Here is a 22784-nt window from a genome sequence, read left to right on the forward strand (position 1 = left end):
AGTAGGATACAGATGTGTTGGAAGTGCACAAATAAGAAAAACAAGATTAGTCGGGGATACAAAATGGGATTCTTCTCGAGAAATACATGACTTCTTTATATTGCACGTCCGTAAACCCAGTATCTACATGGAGAGGTAGCTGAAGTGTTTAAGGCTTTAAAGGGTTGGGTAAGGTAAATGATAGCATATTGCTGTTTCTTAGGCAAACACACATAATGGGGCATATCTGAATTTTAAAAAGGAATTTTGCGGAATTTGCCTTACAGAGGTACTAAGTTTGACATTTAAAGAGGACAAAAAGTTTGACATTTAAAGACGACTGGACAAATTATTAGAAAAGGTGAGCAAATGAAGTGGATAAAAAGCTTATTATTTTTTTTTTTTTCAGGCTGCTGCTATATGATTATATGATACAAGCCTGCTTGTATCATTTTGCCAGGTAGGACCTGTTTTAAGACAGGGTTAGGTTCCAGCAAAACAGGGTCGTAAAATGAAAAGTTGTAAAACAAGACCAAATTATAATATAATTGAATGAGATAGGTTCCAAAATTCCCAAAATTTTCTCAAGTATGTACTAATATTTCTGTTCTTTATAAATAATTAAATATTTTTAACATTTCATGCACATGTTTTTTTTAATTATACATAAAACAATTAATAAAATAAAACTTGAACTTACTTTGGTTCTGTGGAGTCATCGCTTGAGTACGTATTTCTTCACTGATGTAATGGGGCAACATTAATGGGAGGTTCCTGGTTGAGGATCATTGGGTTCTGAAGGTTCCTTTCCCTTCTTTGTCAAGAACTGTAGTATTCACGTCTGACGTGACTTCCTACTTCTTTCTTCCAAGATGTTATAGTAGGGCTTCAACATCATGTTGACACACCTCTATGGATGCCATGGCTACGTTCCCAACCAGGATCATTATCACAAAGTTCATCAAATGCACTACAAATTTTGGCAAGTGCACTCTGAATATGTTTTGTTTTTAATGTTCTGATTGGCTCCAACTCTTCCACTCCATCTGGTGTGTCCCCCGCATGTTGTTGAAGTTGCACAGTCAGTTCCTCCAATTCCTCCCTCGAAAGTGGCTCACCATGACTCTCCAGCAACGGGTCAACATCATCTGGGTCAACGTTGTCAATGCCAACATCCTTAGCCATGCGAGAAACATCTTTAGCCACTTCTGAAACTGGTTCAGTCCTTGCAAAATCAATCACTGCTTCAGGCCACAATTTTCACCAGACGCCATTCATGCAGGACTGTGACACTTTCTCCCAGGCAGAATCAATGTTTGTGATGGCATTCAGAATGTTATACGACTTTCAGTAGTCACAATTATATCAGACTGCACAGCCTCAACAATCCCTTTGAAAGTCGTATGCAAATAGTATGCCTTAAAGGTCACAATTACACCCTGGTCCATTGGCTGAAAAAGTGAAGTTGTGTTGGGAGGCAAATACACAACCTCAACTTCCAAATGGTCATTGTGGATTTCTTGGAGGTTGGCTGGGCATTCTGGGGCATTGCCCAGCACCAATATGACTTTGGGAGGCAAGCCAGTTGCTGCACAAAACTGAGCAACCTCTGAACAAAAGTACAAGGTATACCATTCGCTAAAAATTGTCTGAGTCACCCAAGCCTTTTTGTTAGAGTGCCAAAACACAAGAAGTCGTCTTCACCATGCCCTTCATTACACAAGGCTCTGAATGGTATACCAACACCGGTTTGAGTTTAAATGTTCCCGATGCATTGCCACCCAGAAGCAATGTCAACAGATCTTTTGCAACCTTGAAACAAGGGGAAGACCTCTCCTCACAAGCGATGTGAGGAGAGGAGCGAATTTTTTCCAATAAAGTCCCGTTTCATTCACATTAAAAACTAAATCTGGGCAGTAGTTGCCTTCATCTATTAATTGTTTAAATTCAGAAGGATACTCTTCCGCTACTGCAATGTCAGCACTAGCAGCCTCACTAGACACTTTTACATTGTGAATTTTAGAACAGTTTTTAAACCGATGAAACCACCCTTTGCTGGCCGTAAATGTTTCAGTGCTAACAGACTCCTCACATATTTCATCAAATAACGATTTCGCTTTGTCCAGAATTATCATCTGTGTAACAGAAACGTTATTTTTGTTCGTATCGTCAACACACAACACTAACAATTTCTCCATTTTTTTCATTGTCTTACTGCATGAATAAGTTGTTCTGGAGGATGACACACTTGTTATCCCTGTGTGTGTGTGTGTGTGTGTGTGTTTTTTTTTTTTTTTATTTGGTAGTTGTTGGCGCATCGGCTTCTGTGGCCATAATGCACCTCCCAAGGTTTTTGCAGTACTTTGATCCAAGCCCGAGGCGGGATTCGAACCCGCGACCTTTGGGTTGCCAGGCAGGCACTTTACCCACCTGGCTAGCTCGGTCGGCATGTGTGTGTGTGTGTGTGTGTGTGTGTGCACTTTATTTTATCAACATTGTTCATAATCGGTGATACAGTAGAAGGCACTAAACTCAATGCCTTACACACATCAGACCGACACTCACCAGACTCCATGTGACGAATCACGTCCATTTTCTCCTTAATTGTTAGCTCTTTTTTTGGCACCCCCCCAGCACAGACACTGCCCTACACTTAGAGCTCATGGTTACACAAAAATTATTATTATTATTATTATTAATGAGAAATAGCACTATAATAACACTGTGTAACCCGTTAACAATTGAGGGAAAATTCATAACGAAACCAACATGGTGCACTGAACATAACTCTTGGCATCGCTATCATTCCACCCACAATGCACCTCAAAAAACAAAAGAAACGCCTAGTGTGTGTTTAGACTCACAGGCGTTGCTGCGATGTGTTATCGAGTTTCGATTTTTTTGTTATTTTCAATTTTTTCAGGTAACATTTTGAAACAGTTGTTAATGTGAAAAGTCATAAAATGGACCGTTGTAAAACGGGACCTACCTCTACTAATATTAATTCTAACGGAGTAACAACATGAGAGCGTGGAAAATGGGTCAAGAATCAATCAAAATAAAAGTTGCACAAACAAATGTTTGTAATTTTTCTTCTTGCTCTTTAATAAATTTCTATCTAAAGTGTCTTAGATAATTCAGTTGACATTGCTGATGAACCGAATAGGTACTTTTCATTGGTCTTTACTGATGAAAGACCCTTTATGCTGAGGAGAGGCTGTGCAAGTAAGGCTGAGAAATTAGCATTTTTAAAATTACAGATGACTGATTATTAGAAAACCTTTATAGCCTAAAGGCAAGTAAGGCTCCTGGAGTTGATGGCATATACCCATCAACTCCAGAAGGGAGTAGTTTTGAGGGAGGCTGCCAGAAAGTGTAGTGAACCACTCAGGGCATTTTTGGACTTGGGAGATATTCCTATGGATTGGAGAAGTGCTGATGTATCGCAATACATAAAGGTGGTTCCAAGACTGAAGTCCTTAACTACAGACCGGGTAGTCTGACTTCAGGGATAGGGAAAATCTTAAAGGCAATAATCAAGAGGGCAATCCAGGAACACTTAGATGAAAATGGAATTGTGACAAAGGGATAACGGATGTGATGTCAAAATTTGTAATGTAAAGAATGGGAGAGTCATAATGATCAATGCAAAGCAATGCTCCTTCAGGATAACTTGAGCAGGCATCAAGAAAGTCAGGAAAGTGGCCGCTTTATGGCAGCATAACAAAGTCGTACACTTGGGAAATAGCAACCCCAAAATAACTTATACACTTGGTGGAATTGAATTAAAAACAGTAGAGGAAGAAAGGGATCTGGAAGTTAAGATTCAGGCAGATATAAATTTTCTGAGCAGTGTAAACAGGTAGCTAGGAAAGCCTATGTTGTAAATCATGTCCTCTTGAGGATTTATCCAACACTATCCTGTAGAGATAGAGAGATCAAAATTCCAATGTACATGGCAATTGTAAGACAACATTCAGATGAGGCTTCCATACTGTGTGCAAGTATGGAAACTTGAAAAAAGACATTGGGCTTCTTGAAATGGTCCAAAGAAGGGCAACTTGCATGATGAGCTCAACAAAAGGCCGACTATACAACAACAGATATTGATTACGTGGGCTATAGAGCTTGGCAACTAATCACCTTAGAGGGGATTTGACTGAGGTTTATAAGGCTCTGAGAGGGGTTAGTAAAATGAATGAAGGTGGATCACTGTTATAAAGAATTCCAGAGCTAGGGGCCATAAATTCAAATTACAGGGGAAGAGGTTAAGACTAGATTGTAGGAACAAGTTGCCTTCACAGGTATTTCAGGTTGACAGTTTGAAGAAATTTAAAAGTCAACTGGATAGTTACTTACCTGTATGAGAAGGGAGGCCTCCGTAGCCGAGTGGGCAGGAGCAGGAGTGCAGCAGCACACGCTCTTTGAGTAGACCAGGGTTCAAGCCCCTGACTGCTGAATACGGTCGATCTGCCAACCCGCACTGGACCAGCGTGGCAGATTATGGTCCATTTCCCTCAGCATGAATTGTTGAGGAGGCTTCCATCCTGCAGTGGGTTGATAATGGCTGCACTTTACTTTTTTTACTTTATGAGAAGGGAAATGCATATTTTATATTTTCTTATCTCCTTTTTCATTTTGAGCTGGTGCATCAAAAGCCTGTGGCTTCTTGAACTATATGGCTAATACTAAAACATAAGCATGTAATAAATTTTTTTGATATTTTTAATTTCACAAAATTTTTGGTATGAAATGTGAGATTTGCTTATTCTGGCATTGGCAGAACAAATTTTTTTAATCTCAAGTAAAATTCTAACATACTAAAATCTTTAAACATCTTTTTCTACAGGATAATATAATTAAAAGAACTACTCATATTAAAACACATGAAAGCCAGTGTGTGCTGAATTGATATTTAAATACAGTTTTGATGTCAGTTATAATTTTGAAACTGGGATATTTTTAAGCATGATGTATTAAAGTAATTTTATACTTACCCATAACATTCAAAACAGTGTCGGTCACTAACCATCACACTCTGAAAAAAACAGAATAAAGTTAAATTGAATGCAGTATAAGTAAGATTAAATAAACATGAATGAATTGGGAGGCTATAATAGCACTTTATCAAAATGAATACCCCATTACATGCAGGACTTATAGTAGGACTTGCTGTTCCAAAGACCAGCATAAAATTATATTAAGGAATGAATTTGCATAGATTCCAGATTAATAATTATGTGACAAAATAGTGAGTAAAATTAGTACTTAGTGTTAAAGGAAAATGATGTAATGAAACAAGTATACTAGGTGGTTATAAAATAAGTTTCCCTATTCAGGAGATCCTAGTGTCAAAACGGTTTGAATTAGCACTGTGAAAAATCTGTGGGTATGTCATTTAGGGTATGGGGAAGCAATTTGTAGAAGAAAAAAAAAAAAAAATTCAAATTTCTGCCACCAGGGGAAAAAAACGCTGCACATATGTAAAAGTTGTCATTTACTTCAAGACACACTGCTTACCCAAATGACATTCTGTTAGATAAAAGCAAAAGTAGTGCCTGCTAGAAGTATCAAGAGACTTGAACCTTCCTTGGTGTACTGTACATAAAGTGCTTAGAATAATTTTATGCTAGTTCCCATACAAGGTTCACGTAGTGCAAAAACTAAAGTCTTGTGATCAGCAACAATGAATAGACATTGCTCTACGATTTCAGACTCATATGGAACTTGACAATACATGGACTCAAATGATCTTGTGGTCTGATGAGGCACATTTCACTCTTAACGGGGCTGTAAATGCACAAAATGGTGTGGATTCACAGCAGAGTTTATAATCAGATCATTTTTCTTTGAAGAGTCTACACCTCATTTTTCTTTGAAGAGTCTACATGCTGTTTAATGCTCGCTTTCAAATCAACGCCTGTAGATTTGAAAGCAAGCATTAAACAGCATGTAACCAACATCCCCAATGAGATGCTACAGGAAACTGTGTTGCATGCAGTCCTCCGTTTTCAGAATGTCATCTCAAGTGAAGGAAAGCACACAAACAATATCTGTAGATTTCTAAGTTCTGATATTAAAATCTAATCCTAAGTTAAGTATTCTACCTCATGTTTACAGTGCCAATTTATCTCCTGGTGGCAGAAATTTGAATTTTTTTCTTTCTACAAATCGCTTCCCCATATCCTAAATGAGATACCCGCCGATTTTCACAATGCTATCTCTAACCATTTTGATACTAGGATCTCCTGAATAGGGAAACTTATTTTATAACCACCTGGTATATGGCAACAGCCAAAAAAAAAAAAAATCTCTTCTATTCATTACCCTCTAACAAGTTGTCTAATCCTTCCTTGAATTTATTGAAACTAGAAGTTTGTTCCAACAATCAATTACTCTTTAGCCTCAAGTAAATTTATATTTCCCTCAGAGTTCTACCTTAGTGTTCTGATTTCATTTGCATAGCTCTTAATTTGATTACAAATTAGAAAAGTAAATTACAAATTAACAAATAAACATATGTAATCAAATTAACTCTATGCAAATGAATCTTGATAATTTACTAGTTCTGCCATCTTTATAATCACTGAAGAAATGGTACATGAAGTACCACAAAACATGTGAGAATAATCTATAATTCTTTAAGAAATTAAAGAATTAGGGATTACAGAATTATTTCACGCAATACTGACGTGCTCGTTATTTTAACAATTTCCAAGTCTGTATAAAATCATTGATAGAGGGAAAAATTTGCCTTGTGGTGTATGAACTGATTTTCAAAAATGAACTATCCCTAAATTATCGCATCTGGTTGAATTACTGTGTGTAAATTATAATTCTCTGACATTACACTTAAATATATATTACTTCCCATAATTCTACCTCAAATCCAAATGCATGACATGAATGTATATGTTTGCAATACTTTTTATTTTTCCAAGAGGTACAAATAATTTGCACACAACACAAAACTCTGACCATCTGCTTCAGACCGTTGGTCTTATTAAGTTTTGCTATTCGAAATTGAGTCTTATAGGTTAAAAGCAATGGGAAAATGAAAATAAGAATAGGAGCATATTAGAGGCATAATGACTATGATGAGTATAATGAAAGAGCTATACAAAGAAATAGAGAGAGGGGAGAGGGGCAGTAAATTGAACGAGAGGTTTTTTTAACATATTTAGCCGATTTATTAACCAATTGTTATATCAAATTATTTTCTATAAGTAGCTAGTCAGGATCCTTAGTTTATTCTGAATTGAGACAGCGAGATTTGGAAGTTAATCGATACGTAAGTGTCCGTAGATTTACCGTTCATAAATTGCCGCCATTGTTACGCAATACAAAATATGTCGAACAAGATAGCTTAGTATAGTATAGTACATAATATTGTCAATTAATCAGTAAATCTCTTAATCTTGTTGAATTTCATTGTCAATTAAATTGTACTTTTAACTATATACATATAACGATTTAGATTACGTAACATAGATAATTAGCAAAAATAAATAATTAATACTAAACTTGATACGGAAGTTATATAAAGGGATTTTGTAGATAACACTCGATACTGAAACATAAATATAGCGTTATAATTGTGTTGGGATACAAGTTTAGGGTTTTAATTTGGTACTGAAATTGAAATTTTATTGAAATTAAATCAAAATCATGACTCAGACCAGAGCAGAAAAGCAAAAGGCTCAAGCAAATGGGAGTGCTGTAGCTCAGGGGAGAACTGAGGGGGTGGGGTAGTTGCCATCTGAATCACAACCTTTTAAAATGCACTACTTGCTTGATGTTTGTGGAGCAGTCGGGTATGGGACATGATACTGCCATGGGGGATGTCTTTGTGCGTGCACGATGCAAGGAGTGTAAGGAAATCAGGTGACAACTCAACGTTGTTATGGGCCTATATGAGAGCTTGAAGGACAGCGTGGATGCCCTCGAATGATTAAAAGTGAGGGCCCATCAAGCTCTCAGCTGCCCACACCAATGCCAGAGCTTGCACTTGATCATTACACACCACAGCAACAACCCCCAAGGCAGAATGCGCTGTTCCCAAAGGAACTAGTAGTTGTTGGTGACTCTATTGTCAGAAAAATGGGAAACATGCTCTGTTTTTTTTTTTTTTTTTTTTGATTTGGTAGTTGTTGGCGCATCGGCTTCTGTGGCCATATTGCACCTCCCAAGGTTTTTGCAGTACTTTGATCCAAGCCCAAGGCAGGAATCGAACCCGCGACCTTGGGGTTGCCGCGCAGGTACTTTACCCACTCGGCTAGCCCGGTCGGCTACACATGCTTTGTAAAAAGGATAGGTGGAACAGGACCAGGGTACGTCGGCCAGGGGCAAAGGGTGATGACGTTGTAGAGTGGATATCATCTTTTAAGGGCACAAAAGGTGATATAGTTGTACACGTTGGCACTAATGATATTAAGAGTAGGAGACAGGCGGAATTACTTAACAAGTACAGGTCACTGTTGAAAAAAAGCCGTGAATTAGGGTTGAATTTGAAAATGTCTGCAATTCTGCCCAGACACGATAGGACGGAGTATATGATGAGAGCCCTGTCGATCAATTCGGCCCTGGAAAGATTGTGCAAGGCTCAAGGGGTAGAATTTTTTTCAGCCTGGTCTGTACTTGTTAATAGGAGAGACTGCTTCTACAGGGAAGGGATACACTTAAATAGAAAGGGTGCAAGAATGTTTGCTGATGCTATCAAGGCAGTGTTAGGTGGGTCAGAAAACTGCGAGATTGGGGGGGATACAAGGACTAATAGATTAACAGTGGCCACTGGCAGAGGTGAAAGTGATTCTTGCACTGCTTTTATTGGAATGAGCAGCAGCCTGGAAAGTAAGATGCAGGATATTTCAGAGACTGCTGGGAATCATTGGAGTACAAGTAAACAGATGGGTTCTGTTAGGGTAGCTAAGAAAAAGAACAGGTGCATGTATACTTGCATGTACACCAATGCTAGGAGTTTGGTAAATAAATTTGATGAATTTGAGGTATTGCTCAAAGCATCAAAGGCGGATATTGTTGGGATATCAGAGATGTGGTGTCACACAGATATAAGTAATGCAGAACTGGAATTTGGGGAGTACAATGTCTACAGAAATGATAGACAGGATAGGAAGGGGAGGAGGGGTTATGCTATTAATTAAGAAACACATAAAATCCAAGGAAGTGAAGCCAGTCGACATTGCTGGACAGTGCAGTGTCGAGTCAGTTTGGTGTGACATAAGCATTGGGAAATCAAAATTGAGAGTACGAGGGTCCAAAAGCCTAATAATTCTGATGAGTATAATAAGAAACTGTACAGGGATATAGAGTGGGCCAGTAAATCAGAGAGCCTTATAATGGGGGATTTTAATTTCCCAGATATTGACTGGAATTTGTGGGTTGGTCACTCACACACTAGCAAGGCTTTTGTGGATTTATTGGATGATTGTTTTCTAAATCAGCATGTTCAGGAGGCAACAAGAGGGAGCAATACTCTTGATTTGATTATCAGTAGTGATTCTTTGTGCATTAAGAATCTGCAGATTCTTAATGCATGAACTAGGTGGCAGTGATCACAGTGTACTGAAGTGGGATTTACTCAAGGAGGTAACTACAATGCACTAGGTGGCAGTGATCACAGTGTACTGAAGTGGGATTTACTCAAGGAGGTAACTACAATGCACTAGATGGCAGTGATCACTGTGTACCGAAGTGGGATTTACTCAAGGAGGTAACTACAATCAGGGGTTAAGGGAAGGGTTATTGCTTTCGTAAAGGCGACTATGATGGTCTGAGACAGTATTTAAATTCTATACAGTGGGCCAACTGATGATGTTACCAACAGCAAACTCAAAATGGGAAGCATTCAAAGAACTTATCTTGGAAGCTACTAGGCTCTACATATCAACTAAGAAATATTGTTCAAGGTTCAGGCCAAAATGGATGTCAGATGAACTAATGAGACATATGGCAGAGAAGAAAAATGCATGGGATACATATAAATTAACACGTGACACAGACGCCTATGATAGATATAAGTTGATCTGTAACCAAGTTACAAAGGAGGTTAGGCAGGCGAAGGCAGATTACGAGAAATCTTTGGCAAGGGATGCAAAGAAAAACAGCAAGGAGTTCTTTACTCATGTAAACTCTAGAAGGAAGGGGATGAATCAGATTGGTCCACTTGATATCGATGGTTCAACTGTTGATGATCCTGCTCAGGTAGCTAACAAACTAAATAAATATTTTGCATCTACATTCACACATGAGGAGTTATTCAGGAAGGGGAATACCATAGGTGAAGTAAACACTGGCAGTGAGATGATGATCTTTTAATAATTGAGAGTAAAGTGGAGGAGAAGTTGTTGAAGATAAATACAAGAAAGGCAGCTGGGGTGGATGGGATCTATTCAGTTATATTAAAGGAGGCAGCAAAGGAAGTAAGCAATCCGTTAGCCATAATTATGAGAGCTTCCTTGGACTCGGGGGAGGTACCCACAGACTGGGGATGTGCAAATGTAACCCCAATTCACAAAGGAGGATCAAAGACTGACACAAGTAATTATAGACCGGGGAGTTTAACTTCTGTTCCAGGAAAATTAATGGAGGCATTGGTTAAAGAAGCACTGCAAGATCATCTTGAGAAGAATTCAGTTATAGCACAGACATAGCATGAATTTGTTAAGGAAAGGACTTCCCTGACCAATTTGATTGGATATTATGATGTAGTCACAAAAGAATTGGATGCAGGGAATAACTTTGATATTATATATTTGGATCTTAGAAAGGCTTTTGATACTGTTGCACATGGAAGACTGCTGCACAAATTGGAGCAGTGTGGCATTGGTGGCAAATTGTTGTTATGGATAAAGGGATGGTTGAGTGGCAGAAGACAGAGAGTGGTAATCAATGGACACCTCTCATCGTGGACTAATGTTATTAGTGGAGTCCCTCAGGGTTCAGTTTTGGGTCCATTGTTTTCTGTATTTATATATAATATTGATGATGATATATCAAGCTTAATGTCCAAGTCTGCAGACAATACAAAGGTTTGCAGGGTTGTTAAGACACTACTGACCCTATGCTGCTGCAACAGGATCTGGAAAGGTTGAGCAGATGGGCTGAGAGGTGGCAAATGAAGTTTAACATTGACAAATGTAAAATACTACATATGGGAAACAGCAACCCCAGAGCAATGTATCAACTCTGTGGTACTACACTGACAGTGGTAGAGAAAGAAAAGGACCTGGGGGTAATTGTGCAGGCGGATATAAAGTTCTTGAGCAGTGCAGATGGGCTGCAAGAGTAGCTCATGGTGTCTTATCAATGATATATAGTAATTTTTCTAGCAGGGATAGGGAGGTGATTATTCCCTTGTAGAAGGGAATGGTCACGCCGCACCTTGAGTACTATATACAGGTCTGGAGGCCTCATTTCAAGAAGGATGTAGAGCTGCTGGCACGAGTACAGAGAAGGGCAACAAGGTTAGTGAACGGAACAAAGGGTTGCTCTCACGAAGAAAGACTTAAGTTTTGCAAATTACAGTGTCTGGAGACTAGGCACCGGCGAGGTGATCTGATAGAGGTGTACAAAGCCTTGAATGGCTTGAGCATGCTCAATGCTGATGGGATACTGCCTCTTGCTCAGAATAATCACCTGAGAGGGCATAAATTCAAATTGAGGAAAGACAGATGTAGGATAGATGTGTGGAAATTTGCCTTTAGCCAGTGGGTAGTTGGTTGGTGGAACAGACTTCCATCCCTTGTTGTGGAAGTTGATAGCCTAAATAAATCTAAGGCTCAGCTGGACATGTATTTCGAATGAACGGAGTGGTGAAGTGGAAGGTTTTTTTTTTTTTTTTTTTTTTTTGGCTGATGCTGCATAAGCTTGCTTTCTTCCATCACATGACTCTACTAATGCTAATGCTAAATCAGAATGATTTGTAATGGGGAATTTTAAATTAGCATTAGCATTAGTAGAGGCATATGATGCAAGAAAGCAAGCTTATTCAGCATCAGCCAAAAAAAAAAAAAAAAAAACCCACTCCCATTTCACCCCTCCGTTCATTCGAAATACCTGTCCAGTTGAGCTTTAAATTTGTTTAGGCTATCAACTTCAACAGCAAGTGATGGAAGTCGGTTCCACCAACCAACCACCCGCTGGCCAAAGGCAAATTTCCGCACATCTATCCGACATCCGTCCTTCCTCAATTTGAATTTATGCCCTCTCAGGTGATTATTCTGAGCATGATGTAGAATCCCATTGGCATTGAGCATGCTCAAACCATTCAAAGCCTTATACACCTCTATCAGATCACCTCGCCGGTGCCTAGTCTCCAGACTCTGCAATTTGCAAAACGTAAGCCTTTCTTCGTAAGAGCAACCCTTTGTTCCATTTACTAATCTTGTTGCCCTTCTCTGTACCCGTTCCAGCAGCTCTACATCCTTCTTGAAATGAGGCCTCCAGACCTGTATACAGTACTCAAGATGTGGCCTAACCATTGCCTTATACAAGGGAATAATCACCTCCTTATCCCTGCTAGAAAAATTCCTGTATATCATTGACAAGACACCATGAGCTACTCTTGCAGCTCGTCTGCACTGCTCAGAGAACTTCATATCTGCCTGCACAATTACCCCCAGGTCCTTTTCATTCTCCACCACTGTCAGTGTAGTACCGCAGAGTTGATACGTTGCTCTGGGGTTACTGTTTCCCATATGTAGTACTTTACATTTGTCAATGTTAAACTTCATTTGCCACCTCTCAGCCCATCTGTTCAACCTTTCCAGATCCTGTTGCAGCAGCATAGCGTCAGTAGTGTCCTTAACGACCCTGCCAACCTTTGTATCATCTGCAAACTTGGACATTAAACTTGATATCCCATCATCAATATCATTCATAAACACCAAAAACAACAACGGACCCAACACTGAACCTTGAGGAACTCCACTAATAACATTAGTCCACGTTGAGCAGTGTCCATTGATTACCACTCTCTGTCTTCTGCCACTCAACCAAGGCGCCTCCGTAGCCAGGTGGGAAGGAGCAGCAGTGCATAGCACACTCTTCTTGATTAGACCGGGGTTCGAGCCCGTCACCACCAAATACCGAGGATGCGGAAAGGTCAGGGAATGACCACCGCATCTCCCGGAGCAATATGGCCTTAGTTGCTAATGCTCCTAAAAACCAAATAACAACAAAAACAGCCACTCAACCATCCCCTTATCCATAGCAGCAATTTGCCTCCAATGCCACACTGCTCCAATTTGTGCAGCAGTCTTCCATGTGCAACAGTATCGAAAGCCTTTCTAAGATCCAAATATATAATATCAAAGTTATTCCCTGCATCCAGTTCTTTTGTGACTACATCACAGTATCCAATCAAATTGGTCAGGCAAGACCTGCCCTTAACAAAACCATGCTGCGTCTGAGCTATAACGGAATTCTTGTCTCGATGATCCTGCAGTGCTTCTTTAACCAGTGCCTCCACTAATTTACCTGGAACAGAAGTTAAACTAACAGGGCTATAATTACTTGTGTCAGCCTTTGATCCTCCTTTGTTTTTTTTTTTTTTTTTTTGATTTGGTAGTTCTTGGCGCATAGGCTTCTGTGGCCATAGTGCACCTCCCAAGGTTTTTGCAGTACTTTGATCCAAGCCCGAGGCGGGAATCGAACCCGCGACCTTGGGGTTGCCGGGCAGGTACTTTACCCACTCGGCTAGCCCGGTCGGCATCCTCCTTTGTGAATTGGGGTTACATTTGCACATCTCCAGTCTATGGGTACCTCCCCTAAGTCCAAAGAAGCTCTCATAATTATGGCTAGGGGTTTGCATACTTCCTTTGCTGCCTCCTTTAATATAACTGGATAGATCCCATCCACCCCAGGTGCCTTTTTTATGTTTATCCTCAACAATCTCTCCTCCACTTTCCTCTCAGTTATTACAAAATCATCCAGCTCATTGCCAATGTTTACTTTACCTACATCATTCTCCTTCCTGAATAACTCCTCATGCGTGAATGTAGATGCAAAATACTCGTTTAGATTGTTAGCCACCTGAGCAGGATCCTCAACTGTTGAACCATCAATATCCAGTGGACCAATCTGATTCATCCCTTTCCTTCTCAAGTTCAAGTTTGTAAAGAACTCTTTTCTGTTTTTCTTTGCATCCTTTGCCAAAGATTTTTCGTAGTCTGCCTTTGCCTGCCTAATCTCCTTTGTGACTTGGTTACAGACCAACTTATATCTATCATAGGCTTCCATGTCACCCATTAATTTGTATGTATCCCATGCATTTTTCTTCTCTGCCACATGTCTCATTAGTTCATCTGACAACCATTTAGGCTTAAACCTTGAACAATATTTCTTAGTTGGTATGTAAAGCCTGGTAGCCTCCAAGATTAGTTCCTTGAATGCTTCCCATTTTGAGTTTGCTGTTGGTAACATCATCAGTTGGTCCCACTGTACAGAATTTAAATACTGTCTCAGACCATCATAGTCTCCTTTACGAAAACAAAAACCCTTCCCTTTACCTCTGATGGTAGTTACCTTCTTGAGTAAATCCCACTTCAACACATTGTGATCACTGCCCCCTAGTGGTTCATTTATCTGCAGATTCTTAATGCATGAAGAATCACTACTGATAATCAGATCAAGAGTATTGCTCCCTCTTGTTGCCTCATGAACATGCTGATGTAGAAAACAATCATCCAATAAATCCACAAAAGCCTTGCTAGTGTGCGAGTGACCAACCCACAAATTCCAGTCAATATCTGGGAAATTAAAATCCCCCATTATAAGACTCTCTGATTTACTGGCCCACTCTATTTCCCTGTACAATATCTTATTATACTCATCAGAGTAATTAGGCCTATAGCACACTCCTACTCTCAATTTTGATTTCCCTATGCTTATGTCACACCAAACTGACTCGACACTGCCCTGTCCATCGATGTCGATTGGCTTCACTTCCTTGGACTTTATGTGTTTCTTAATTAATAGCATAACCCCTCCTCCCCTCCTGTCCTGTCTATCCTTTCTATATACATTGTATTCCCCAAATTCCAGTTCTGCATTACTTATATCTGTGTGACACCACGTCTCTGATATCCCAACAATATCTGCCTATGATGTTTTGAGCAATACCTCAAATTCATCAAATTTATTTACCAAACTCCTAGCATTGGTGTACACGCAGGTATACATGCACCTGTTTCTATTCTTAGCTACCCTAACACAACCCATGTGTTTACTTGTACTGCAATGACTACCAGCAGTCTCTGAAATATCCTGCATCTTGTTTTTCAGACTTCTGCTCATTTCAATAGAAGCAGTGCAAGAATCACTTCCACCTCTGCCAGTGGCTACTGTTAATCTATTAGTCCTTGTATCCCCCCCAACTAGAAGTTTTCCGACCCACCTAACACTGCCTCGACAGCATCAGCAAAAATTCTTGCACCCTTTCTATTTAAGTGTATCCCATCCCTGTAGAAGCAATCTCTCCTGTTAACAAGTACAGTCCAGGCTGAAAAAAATTCTACCCCTTGAGCCTTGCACAATCCCTCCAGGGCCGAATTGATCGACAAGGCTCTCATCATATACTCCCTCCTATCGTGTCTGGGCAGAATTGCAGACACTTTCAAGTTCAACCCTAATTCACGGCTTTTTTTCAACAGTGACCTTTACTTGCTAAGTAATTCCGCCGGTCTCCTACTTTTAATATCATTGGTGCCAACGTGTACAACTATATCACCTTTTGTGCCCTTAAAAGATGATATCCGCTCTACAACGTCATCAACCTTTGCCCCTGGCAGACATACCCTGGTCCTATTCCACCTATCCTTTTTACAAAGCATGTTCCCCTTTTCCCTGACAATAGAGTCACCAACAACTACTAGTTCCTGTGGGACCAGCGCATTCTGCCTAGGGGGCTGCTTCTGTGTTGCCTGATGACCAAGTGCAAGCTCTGGCGTTGATGTGGGCAGCTGAGAGCTTGATGGGCCCCTCAATTTATTTCCTTCAAGGGCATCCACCCTGTCCTTCAAGCTCTCATAAAGGCCCATAACAACGCTGAGTTGTCGCCTGATTTCCTTGCACTCCTTACATCGTGCACACACAAAGACATCCCCCTTGGCAGTATCATGTCCCGTACCCGACTGCTCCGCAAACATCAAGCAAACAGTGCATTTTAATAGACTGTGATTCAGAGGGCAACTGCCCCCCTCAGTTCTCCCCTGAACCACAGCACTCCCATTAGCTTGAGCCTTTTGCTTTGCTGCTCTGGTCAGAGTCATGATTCCGATTTAATTCAATGAAATTCAAAACAAAAATTAAATCCTTAAGTTATATCCCAAAACAGTTATGTTATATATATATTTTTTTTCGGTATCTAGTGTTTTCTACGAGTTCCCTTTATACAACTTCCGTATCACGTGTACCACTATAGTTATGTATTAATTATTTGTTACGATTAAGTCGTTATATATTTATAGAGTTAAAAATACAATTTAATTGACAATAAAGTTTATCAAGATTAATAGATTTACTGATTAATTGACAATATTATATTATGCACTATACTACACTAAGCTTATGCTATCGTGTAAAAATGGCGGGAATTCACGAACGGCATTTCTACGGACTCGTAAGTATTGATTAGCTTCCAAATCTCGCTATCTCAATTTAGAATAAACTAAGTATCCTGATGAGGTCTATAATCTACTTATAGAAGATAATTTGATATAACAATTGGTTAATAAATCGACTAAATTTGGTTTAAAAAAAAAAAAAAAAAGACCTCTCGTTCAATTTGTGACACGTGGATTTGATACCGTTACCGATACTAAGTAATATCTACAAAATCTCTGTCTAAGTTAAACTTTAAACTAAGTATCGTAACTAGGAATATAAAGCTACTCTAGAAAATAAGTTAATATGACAATTTAAACTAATAAAGCAGAAAATAAATCAGGAAAAACTTCTCTGTTTGAAGAGCTTTAAGGAGCAACGTCTGCACAGGCTATTCTCGCACCCAGACATTCCAAATTTCCAGATAATGACTGCAACTTGTGGGTTAGTCAGTTCAAAGGAAAAGACTCGAATGAGAGTGGAATGAAAAAGACTTGGGGTAATTGTGCAGTAAGATATGAAATTCTCTGAGCAGTGCAGAAAGACTGCCAGAGCAGGTCATGGAGTCCTGTCAATGATATATTGGAATTTTGCTAGCTGAGACAAGGAGGTGTTTATTCCCTTGTTATCTATATAATGTCGGTGCAAATACACCATAGATAACTCTCAAGAAACTATGATCGTAGTGTGGGAGGCATCGTTTGCTCTGTATCTCTTCCTTCACAACGAGTTGCCAAGATATTGCACTACCTCAAATAAGTAATGCTTCACTGATAGAGAAGACTATTGTTACTAATTCTCAGTGATTATCACCACCCAGACGGCACCGTTTCAAATATGGTATGAGATAAAGATCTTTGTTATCCTAATAATATCCCTATTAGACTTAGTAAAGCAAAAAAAATTTTGTAGGAAGGTGATAGGAGGAGAGGAAGAGGAAGGAAATGTTGTAGAAGGAAGAAAGGGCCAGTTACTCCTTCAACTCACGCTACTCAAAAAGCTCATAAATTCTTCGAATAAGCAAAGCTTCCCCATTAGAGAAGATTGTTGTTACCTATTCTCAGAAACTCCGTGAATATCAGGCTCTCCCTGATGGCACCGTCACAAGGCTTGTTGGCCCTTCATCAGTGGGTGGGCAGGTACCCTGGTATTGCAGATATGACAACCCAGTTGTGAAGATAATCACACAATATCACACACTTTTTATTTAAATCACACACTTTTTGTTGAAAAAAAAGCAACGAATTAGGGTTGAATTTGAAAGTGTCTGCAATTCTGCCCAGACACGATAAGAGGGAGTATATGATGAGAGCCTTGTCGATCAATTCGGCCCTGGAAAGATTGTGCAAGGCTCAAGGGGTTGAATTTTTTTTCAGTCTAGTGTGTACTTGTCAACAGGAGAGACTGCTTCAACAGGGATGGGATATATTTAAATAGAAAGCTGCAAGAATATTTGCTGATGCTATCGAGGCAGTGTTAGGTGGGTCGGAAAACTACTAGCTTGGGGGGATAAAAGGACTAATAAATTAGCAGTAGCCACTGGCAGAGGTGAAAGTGATTCTTGCACTGCTTTTATTGGAATGAGCAGCAGTCTGGAAAACAAGATGCAGGGTATTTTGGAGACTGCTGGGAGTCACTGCAGTACAAGTAAACACACGGGCTGTGTTAGGGTAGCTAAGAATAGGAACAGGTGCATATATACTTGCATGTACACCAATGCTAGGAGTTTGGTAAATAAATTTGATGAATTTGAGGTACTGCTCAGAACATCAAAGGCAGATATTGTTGGGATATCAGAGACGTGGTGTCACACAGATATAAGGAATGCAGAACTGGAATTTGGGGTACAATGTGTATAGAAAGGGTAGACAAGATAGGAAGGGAAGAGGGGTTACACTATTAGTTAAGAAACAAATAAAATCCAAGGAAGTGAAGCCAGTTGACATTGCTGGATAATACAGTGTCGAGTCAGTTTGGTGTGAAATAAGCATTGGGAGATCAAAATTGAGAATAGGAGTGTGTTATAGGCCTAATGACTCTGATGAGTATAATAAGGAACTGTACACTGAAATAGAGTAGGCTAGTCTTATAATGGTGGATTTTAATTTCCCAGATATTGACTGGAATTTGTGGGTTGGTCACTCACACACTAGCAATGCTTTTGTGGATTTATTGGATGATTCTTTTCTACATCAGCATGTTTTCGCGAGGCAACTAGAGGGAGTAATACTCTTGATCTGATTATCAGTAGTGATTCTTCATGCATTAAGAATCTGCAGATAAAGGAACCACTAGGTGGCAGTGATCACAGTGTACTGAAGTGGGATTTACTCAAAGAGGTACTACCATCAGGGGTAAGGGGAAGAGTTTTTGCTTTCATAAAGGTGACTACGGTGGTCTGAGGCAGTATTTCATTTCTATACGGTGGGACCAACTGATGATGTTACCAACAGCAAATTCAAAATGGGAAGTATTCAAAGAATTTATCTTCGAAGCTACTAGGCTTTACATACCAACTAAGAAATATTGTTCAAGGTTTAGGCCTAAATGGATGTCAGATGAACTAATGAGACAAGTGGTAGGGAAGAAAAATGCATGGGATACATATAAATTAATGGGTGACATGAAAGCCGATGATAGATATAAGCTGGTCTGTGACCAAGTCACAAAGGAGATTAGGCAGGCAAAGGCAGATTATGAGAAATACTTGGCAAAGAATGCAAAGAAAAACAACAAAGAGTTCTTTACCTATGTAAACTCTAGAAGGAAAGGGATGAATCAGATTGGTCCACTTGATATTGATGGTTCAACTGTTGATGATCCTGCTCAGGTAGCTAACAAACTAAATGAGTATTTTGCATCTACATTCACCCATGAGGAGTTATTCAGGGAGGGGAATGCCAGAGATGAGTTAAACTCTGGCAGTGAGCTGGATGATTTTGTAATAACTGAGAGGAAAGTGGAGGAGAAATTGTTGAAGAAAAACATAAAAAAGGCATTGGGGTGGACGGAAAGAAGGCAGCAAAGGAAGTAAGCAAACCCTTAGCCATAATTATGAGAGCTCCTTTGGACTCAGGGGAGGTACCTATGAACTGGAGATGTGGAAATGTGACCCCAATTCACAAAGGAGGATCAAAGGGCAACACAAGTAATTATAGACCTGTTAGTTTCACTTCTGTTTCAGGACAATTAATGGAGGCACTGGTTAAAGAAGCACTGCAGGATCATCTAGACAAGACTTCAGTTATAGCTCGGACACAGCGTGGTTTTGTTAAGGGAAAGTCTTGCCTGACCAAATTGAATTTATACTATGATGTGGTCACAAAGCAACTGCATGCAGGGAATAACTTTGATATCATATATTTGGATATTAGAAAGGCTTTTGATACTGTTGCACATGGAAGACTGCTGCACAAATTAGAGCAGTGTGGCATTGGAGGCAAACTGCTGCTATGGATAGAGGGATGGTTGAGTGGGAGAAGACAGAGAGTGGTAATCAATAGATGCTGCTCATTGTGGACATTATTAGTGGAGTCCCTCAGGGTTCATTATTGGGTCCATTGTTGTTTTCTGTGTTTATAAATGATATTGATGATTGTATATCAAACTTAATGTCCAATTTTGCAGACGATACAAAGGTGGACAGGGTTGTTAAGAACACTAATGACAGTACGCTACTGCAACAGGATCTAGAAAAGTTGACAGATGGACTGAGAGGGGGCAAATGAAGTTTAACATTGAAAAATGTAAAATACTACATATGGGAAGCAGCAACCCCAGAGTGAAGTATCAACTCTGTGGCTACACTGACAGCAGTAGAGAAAGAAAATGACTTGGGGGTAATTGTTCAGGCAGATATGTAGTTTTCTGAGCAGTGAAGATGGTCTGCAAGAGTAGCTCATAGTGTTTTGTCAATGATATACAGGAATGTTTCTAGCAGGGATAAGGAGTTGATTATCCCCTTATATAAGGCAATGGTGAGGCCACACCTTGAGTAATGTATACAGGTCTGGAGGCCTCATTTTAAGAAGGATGTAGAGCTGTTGGAACGAGTACAGAGAAGGGCAACAAGTTAGTGAATGGAACAAGGGGTCGCTCTTACAAAAAAAGGCTTAAATTTTGCAAATTACAGTGTCTGGAGACTAGGCACCTGCGAGATGATCTGAATGAGGTGTATAAAGCCTTCAATTGTTTGACCATGCTCAATTCTGATGGAAACCTTTCTGTTGCTCAGAATAATCATTTGAGAGGGCATAAATTCAAATTGAGGAAAGACAGATGTAGGATAGATGTGTGGAGGTTTGCCTTTAGCCAGCGGGTTGTTGATTGGTGGAAGAGACTTCCACCAATCAACAACCATCCTTTGTAGTGGAAGTTGATAGCCTAAATAAATTTAAGGCTGAGCTGGACAGGTACTTGGAACGAACGGAGGGGTAAAATGGGAGCGTGTTTTTTTTTTTTTTTTTTTTTTTGGCTGATGCTGCATAAGCTTGCTTTCATTAGCATTAGCATTAGCATTAGTAGAGGCATTTGATGCAAGAAAGCAAGCTTATGCAGCATCAGCCAAAAAAAAAAAAAAAAAAAAACCCACTTCCACTTCACCCCTCTGTTCGTTCAAAATACCTGTCCAGCTGAGCCTTAAACTTATTTAGGCTATCAACCTCCACCACAAGGGATGGCAGTCTGTTCCACCAACCAATCACCCGCTGGCTAAAGGCAAATTTCCGCACGTCTATCCTACATCTGTCTTTCCTCAATTTGAATTTATGCCCTCTCAGGTGATTTTTCTGAGCTAGAGGAAGAATCCCATCAGCATTGAGCATGCTTAAACCATTCAAGGCTTTATACACCTCTATCAGATCACCTCGCTGGTGCCTAGTCTCCAGACACTGTAATTTGCAAAACTTAAGCCTTTCTTCGTAAGAGCACCCCTTTGTTCCATTCACTAATCTTGTTGCCCTTCTCTGTACTCTTTCCAGCAGCTCTACATCCTTCTTGAAATGAGGCCTCCAGACCTGTATACAGTACTCTAGGTGTGGCCTGACCATTGCCTTATACAATGGAATAATCACCTCCTTATCCCTGCTGGAAAAATTCCTGTATATCATTGACAATACTCCATGAGCTACTCTTGCAGCCCGTCTGCACTGCTCAGAGAACTTCATATCTGCCTGCACAATCACCCCCAAGTCCCTTTCATTCTCTACCACTGTCAGTGTAGTACCACAGAGTTGATACGTTGCTCTGGGGTTGCTGTTTCCCATGTGTAGTACTTTACATTTGTCAATGTTAAACTTCATTTGCCACCTCTCAGCCCATCTGCTCAACCTTTCCAGATCCTGTTGCAGCAGCATAGTGTCAGTAGTGTCCTTGACAACCCTGCCAACCTTTGTATCATCTGCAAACTTGGACATTAAGCTTGATATACCATCATCAATATCATTTATAAATACAGAAAACAATAATGGACCCAACACTGAGCCCTGAGGGACTCCACTACTAACATTAGTCCACGATGAGCAGTGTCCATTGATTACCACTCTGTCTTCTCCCACTCAACCACCCCTTTATCCATAGCAGCAATTTGCCTCCAATGTCACACTGCTCCAATTTGTGTAACAGTCTTCCATGTGCAACAGTATCAAAAGCCTTTCTAAGATCCAAGTATATAATATCAAAGTTATTCCCTGCATCCAGTTCTTTTGTGACTGCATCATAGTATCCAATCAAGTTGGTCAGGCAAGACTTCCCCTTAACAAAACCATGCTGTGTCTGAGCTATAACTGAAGTCTTGTCTAAATGATCCTGCAGTGCTTCTTTAACCAGTACCTCCATTAATTTTCCTGGAACAGAAGTTAAGCTCACAGGTCTATAGTTACTTGTGTCAGCCTTTGATCCTCCTTTGTGAAGTGGGGTCACATTTGCACATTTCCAGTCTATGGGTACCTCCCCTGAGTCCAAGGAAGCTCTCATAATTATGGCTAAGGGTTTGCTTACTTCCTTTGCTGCCTCCTTTAATATAACTGGATAGATCCCATCCACCCCGGGTGCCTTTCTTGTGTTTATCTTCAACAGTTTCTCCTCCACTTTACTCCCAGTTATTTCAAGATTCTGTAGCTTACTGCTAGAGTTGAATACACCTCTGGCATTCCCCTTGCTGAATAACTCCTCATGTGTGAATG

General features: G+C 39.9%; 1 protein-coding gene across 2 annotated transcripts in view; it reads right to left on the reverse strand.

Annotated features, from left to right (window-relative positions):
• TTLL1B (Tubulin tyrosine ligase-like 1B) overlaps positions 1–22784 on the reverse strand; it is a 262941-nt gene that overhangs the window by 83304 nt on the left and 156853 nt on the right. For both annotated transcript variants that reach the window (XM_090384144.1, XM_090384143.1), the window contains exon 11: positions 4977–5017. In XM_090384144.1, coding sequence (XP_090240270.1) covers positions 4977–5017 — 41 coding nt within the window. The remainder of the gene's footprint in view (positions 1–4976; positions 5018–22784) is intronic.

This window comes from Mastigoproctus giganteus, chromosome 10 (assembly GCF_048544385.1).
Source record: "Mastigoproctus giganteus isolate SK-2022 chromosome 10, ASM4854438v1, whole genome shotgun sequence".
In the NCBI taxonomy this organism is placed as follows: Eukaryota; Metazoa; Arthropoda; class Arachnida; order Uropygi; family Thelyphonidae; genus Mastigoproctus; species Mastigoproctus giganteus.